This window comes from Monopterus albus, unplaced genomic scaffold, assembly GCF_001952655.1.
Source record: "Monopterus albus unplaced genomic scaffold, M_albus_1.0 scaffold33.1, whole genome shotgun sequence".
Classification (NCBI taxonomy): domain Eukaryota; kingdom Metazoa; phylum Chordata; class Actinopteri; order Synbranchiformes; family Synbranchidae; genus Monopterus; species Monopterus albus.
In genome coordinates, this window is record NW_018127913.1 from 1,165,119 (window position 1) to 1,171,025 (window position 5,907).

Here is a 5,907-nt window from a genome sequence, read left to right on the forward strand (position 1 = left end):
CTTCAACACCCATTCATAAGGGGACAAAGACACAACATTTATTTCTTACCTGGCATTTGTATAGGCTTTTTAAAAATGCTCCTTTTCTTTTCCCTGATCGATTTGTCTGGAACTTGTCCTTTCTTTTCTACAGCTGCACCCTCAGCAGTCTGGTTCTGTGACTCTCTGGGTGTGGAGTCACCCTGTGGATGGACCACACTCAGGCCGCTGTTCTCCAGAGCTTGCTGCAGAAACAGAATAGAAATGTGCTCCAGCACCACATCTGAAATTGATCATAAGCACTGCTTCATGTGTGATAAAATACAGCTGTGGAAATGCCAGTCAAATGTTACAACAGATTAAATTCTTAAAAAATACTGAACTTAATCCTAAAAATAAGAATTGTTATAGATTCAACCCTCTGAGCAATGCATGTAATAATGTGACAAAAAAAGTGGCCCACACCACATCTCAGTGATAATGATATCCTATTGTGCTATTCAACTCTCCAGTGGAACTTATGTATAAGACTTCCTGGTGCAACGTAATTAGTATACTCTGTCCTTTCTCGTGGATGGATCATGTTTCCACCACTGTAAAAAATCCTGCTAGTCAGCCACCAGCAGAAAGCAACTGCACAGTCTACCATGTGGTTTCATTTACAGATAAATGGTTCCACTAACTTTTGGAGAACTAAACTGACAGTTACTGAAGTGTGTGTGTGTATCTGTGCATTTGTATTTGTGCACTCCTGTGCATAATGTTTAGTACTTCACACCCACACACACAGCAAGAAATTGGGGGAATTTTCCAAATGGGCTGTTTTTGTCCTTCCTCACTGAGCAGAAGTGACATGGTCACTGAAGTCTATCTTTACGACTGATGTTTTAATTAATGTACTGTGGGTTCCTAGTCAGTCATCAGGACCCTGAATGCTACTAGGTTTTGCATTTAGGATGGCTGAATGTCCTTCACTCACCTGCAGGATGTCCTGGTTGATAGCAGCTTCCATGGCAATAGCTGGCTCTGGAGGTGGGGGTTGGGCTGTCTCCCCGCTAACCTGTTCAGACAGCTCTAGAAGTTGCTGGATGACATCCGTCACCCCCTCACCACCCTCTGAACCTCCTGGAGCCTGGCCTGTCACCTCTGCCTCCTACGGAAGAAGAAGAGGCGGAATGGAAGGAGAAAGAAGGAAGAAAGAAAATGAGGACCAAGATGACAAACGGCTATCCGATAAAAATCAGGACAGGCCATAATTTGAAATGTTTATTAGAGTTCTGTGGAGCATAAAATAGGCAAAGCACTGGGTGTCACTGGTGTAAGTCAGTGCCTGCCTATGTCTCAGTCCTTTGTTATTGGGAGCACTGTTAATAGGACTTGAGTGCAGACTTGAGAGAAGTTATGGCAGCACCATGTCAATAAAAATAGGCAGAGATATTACCGACATGGGGACTAAAGCAAAGTATACTGTCAAGTATGACACCAAGACTTCTTTATCTGGGGGGAAATTGTCGAGCCCAGCACCAGACAGGCATTCCAACAATAGTGATTGGAAGATGATATCAAAGGTGGCACTGAGGTCAAGGAGGATGAGGAAGATGCATCTGCTGCAGGAAGGAGATCGTTAGTGGTGAGTGACAAGGGCTGCTTCGGTGCTATGTTTGGAACAGAAACCAGACTGCAATGGCTCAAAATTGCTCTTGCTACATACTGTAAGTGGGCTTGAAGTGAAATTCAGACAGTGGCTATGTTAACATACTGTATAGAGAGTAAGCCTTTAAATGTACGTGTGCATATTTGGCAGGAAGCATTTTAAGCATTTACGCATTTTCACTAAACTACATATGAGCGATTAATGACCAGATAATAATAACACATTATTTCCACTGCAGAAAAGAATGGAGAGCATTGTAGGGAAGATCAGGCTCCAATATACAGTTTGGAATCTCTGCCAGGTTAAATTTGGCAGAAGATCTGCATGACTGCTTTAAGACAGAAGGGAAATTGCTCAACAGCATAAGATTGGAGGAGAGTGCTCAGTGCAAATGAAGCCAAAGCTTATAGAGTTTTGGCTGTGAAACATGGAGGAAGTAGTACAATGCCAATAGAGAAAAAATAACCAGCACTGTTATCTCTAAAGCAAAGGATTAAAACTTCTGTTTTTTTAAATAAGCAGCAATCCTCTCTTATGACAGTGTATTAGAGGGGAATAAAAGCCTGATTTTTGACAAACACCAGCACTTATTTCACAATTACAAGTCAGTTGTCTTTAAGTAATTTTTTATCTCTTTCTTTAATTGAGTTAGAGACACTTAAAAGGGAAAAAAATAATAATTTCAAAATGACATTGTCTGGATTTAAGCAGACATGACAAAATAAATCAAACCAGCAACATTTAGGCCAGAGAAACCTTTACAGTGCCTTGCGAAAGTATTCGGCCCCCTTGAACTTTGCGACCTTTTGCCACATTTCAGGCTTCAAACATAAAGATATAAAACTGTAATTTTTTGTGAAGAATCAACAACAAGTGGGACACAATCATGAAGTGGAACGAAATTTATTGGATATTTCAAACGTTTTTAACAAATAAAAAACTGAAAAATTGGCCGTGCAAAATTATTCAGCCCCCTTAAGTTAATACTTTGTAGCGCCACCTTTTGCTGCGATTACAGCTGTAAGTCACTTGGGGTATGTCTCTATCAGTTTTGCACATCAAGAGACTGAAATTTTTGCCCATTCCGCCTTGCAAAACAGCTCGAGCTCAGTGAGGTTGGATAGAGAGCGTTTGTGAACAGCAGTTTTCAGTTCTTCCCACAGATTCTCGATTGGATTCAGGTCTGGACTTTGACTTGGCCATTCTAACACCTGGATATGTTTATTTGTGAACCATTCCAATGTAGATTTTGCTTTATGTTTTGGATCATTGTCTTGTTGGAAGACAAATCTCCGTCCCAGTCTCAGGTCTTTTGCAGACACCATCAGGTTTCCTTCCAGAATGGTCCTGTATTTGGCTCCATCCATCTTCCCATCAATTTTAACCATCTTCCCTGTCCCTGCTGAAGAAAAGCAGGCCCAAACCAGGATGCTGCCACCACCATGTTTGACAGTGGGGATGGTGTGTTCAGGGTGATGAGCTGTGTTGCTTTTACGCCAAACATAACATTTTGCATTGTTGCCAAAAAGTTCGATTTTGGTTTCATCTGACCAGAGCACCTTCTTCCACATGTTTGGTGTGTCTCCCAGGTGGCTTGTGGCAAACTTTAAACGACACTTTTTATGGATATCTTTAAGAAATGGCTTTCTTCTTGCCACTCTTCCATAAAGGCCAGATTTGTGCAGTATACGACTGATTGTTGTCCTATGGACAGAGTCTCCCACCTCAGCTGTAGATCTCTGCAGTTCATCCAGAGTGATCATGGGCCTCTTGGCTGCATCTCTGATCAGTCTTCTCCTTGTATGAGCTGAAAGTTTAGAGGGACGGCCAGGTCTTGGTAGATTTGCAGTGGTCTGATACTCCTTCCATTTCAATATTATCGCTTGCACAGTGCTCCTTGGGATGTTTAAAGCTTGGGAAATCTTTTTGTATCCAAATCCGGCTTTAAACTTCTCCACAACAGTATCTCGGACCTGCCTGGTGTGTTCCTTGTTCTTCATGATGCTCTCTGCGCTTTAAACAGACCTCTGAGACTATCACAGTGCAGGTGCATTTATACGGAGACTTGATTACACACAGGTGGATTCTATTTATCATCATTAGTCATTTAGGTCAACATTGGATCATTCAGAGATCCTCACTGAACTTCTGGAGAGAGTTTGCTGCACTGAAAGTAAAGGGGCTGAATAATTTTGCACGCCCAATTATTCAGTTTTTTATTTGTTAAAAAAGTTTGAAATATCCAATAAATTTCGTTCCACTTCATGATTGTGTCCCACTTGTTGTTGATTCTTCACAAAAAATTACAGTTTTATATCTTTATGTTTGAAGCCTGAAATGTGGCAAAAGGTCGCAAAGTTCAAGGGGGCCGAATACTTTCGCAAGGCACTGTATAATATGGCAGTAAACCATCACTGTTACTTGAGACGTATTACAAGTATAATCTCTCTCTGTGGTTGAAAACACAGCCTACCATACAAATCACATCTAATTGTTCACCAAGAACTCTAGCAACATTACCCAGCAGGGTCAAGAGACTCAGTTAATTAGAGTATATTCAAAGCAGATGTTGGAGACAAAAAGTGTGACAACCTTCTGGCTCCTGTCTGCTGCATGCTGCTCTCTTACCGGAGTGTTAGAGGGAACCTCAATCACAGAGATGTGCATCTTACTGATGTGAGCGTTCAGACTGCCCAGCTTCTTAAATACACAGCTACAGTCCATGCATGGGAACAGTGGTACACCTTTAGTCTGTAAGAGAATATAACAAAACATGAACAATGGTTTAACTCACACACATTGTAATCTTATTCCCAAAGTGTCTTGCTCAGTAATTCCTGACAACCTTATCACTATCACACCTGTAAAGGTACCGGTACCCTTCTCTCTTCTATCCACAGGGCCTTCTAAAGAGAAAGTTACTCACCCACCTGATGACAATGCCTCTCTGAGCACACCTAATATTAATGAAATTAATTTTAAGCACTGTCATGAGCGTCACCTTTTACGTACATTTTTTATAAGTCATTTTTCTGGCATTTGCCTTTATTATTATAAATTAATGGGGAAAGTAGGCTGTGAAGAGGCAGAGAGGAGAGAACCCGTGACATAGGTCGACAGCCAGACTCAAACCACCAACGTCACGTACACTATGTGCTTGCGAATATGGTGCCCCCACTGTAACCATTTGGCTATCAGGGCGCCTGCCTTTTACATCTAAATATAAGGAGTTTGCTTACATTTTGTAAATGTGTTAGTGAGTGAAAGTCTTCCCCACATTTTTATTCTTACAGAGACCTGGCTCAGTGTTACAACATCCAAAATGGTTCTAAGTCATTTAATGAGAACAGGAAAACTTAAAAAAAAGGTGGTGTACTGATTTACGCTCCATCACTGCTGAAGAAATGTGATTATATTGCTTTGGATATCTGTTGGATGTGAGAGCCACTGTCATTGGCATCTATTTTTTAAATACAGTAATGATCATAATATCTATTTTATTATGCACTAATATATACCATCCCCCTTAAGCTACATTTACCTTCAGACTGTAAATATGCTACTCAAGGAAAATATTATTTAGGAAAAATGTATGTTTCAAGGTCTGCCGATCTTCATAGTAAGTGTCGGCAGCGGGTATAGTTCAGTGCTTTTACAACTACTGAATCTGAAACTGGAATAAGGCAGGGTTAACTTTTGGACAGAAAACTGTGGAGCTTGCTCAGTTTGTTTTGGAGGAGTTTAGTGGAAGCAAATATACAGAGCAGGTACAGGGACACTGACAAGTGCATGAATAATAGCTTGACATTCAAACCCTAAAAGACATCCATAACAGAATGGAAGTAAGGTGAGTGGGAAAAGGTTTTATGATAAAAAAAAAAGTCAAAAACCTTTTAGAAATGTGAGAGAAGAAAACACAAAAAGTAATGAGGACGTTTTGTTGTTGTTGTTTTTTTACAAGGATCAAAACACAGATGAAGTAAAAGGCAAGTGCCAGTGGACAGGAGTTGCTGTGATTGCTTTACCAAGTGGTCCAGAGTCACCAGACAGGAGGCAACTGGGGTATATTTGTGACAGTGTGAGGGCATATGAAGGAGCTCCAGTAAGGGGCTATCAGTGCTGTGATGACGGGTATGTTTCAGCAGGGTTAAGGATGAGTGCACACAGAACATATAAAAAAAGATGCAAGGACACAGGACAAGTGTCACTTCTCATGGGATCAAGATGTGTTTTCACAGTAGAGGTAATGATGAAGTGAGAACAAAGGCCTGGCC

The 5,907-nt window shown here is 41.0% G+C and overlaps 1 protein-coding gene across 1 annotated transcript in view; it reads right to left on the reverse strand.

The window, feature by feature from the left end:
* Window positions 1-5,907, reverse strand: part of znf236 (zinc finger protein 236) — a 66,483-nt gene that overhangs the window by 42,146 nt on the left and 18,430 nt on the right. Inside the window, exons 7-9 of the mRNA XM_020597253.1 lie at window positions 4,262-4,384; window positions 959-1,132; window positions 50-224 (exon numbers count right to left, since the gene is read on the reverse strand). Of these exons, the coding sequence (XP_020452909.1) occupies window positions 50-224; window positions 959-1,132; window positions 4,262-4,384 (472 nt within the window). The remainder of the gene's footprint in view (window positions 1-49; window positions 225-958; window positions 1,133-4,261; window positions 4,385-5,907) is intronic.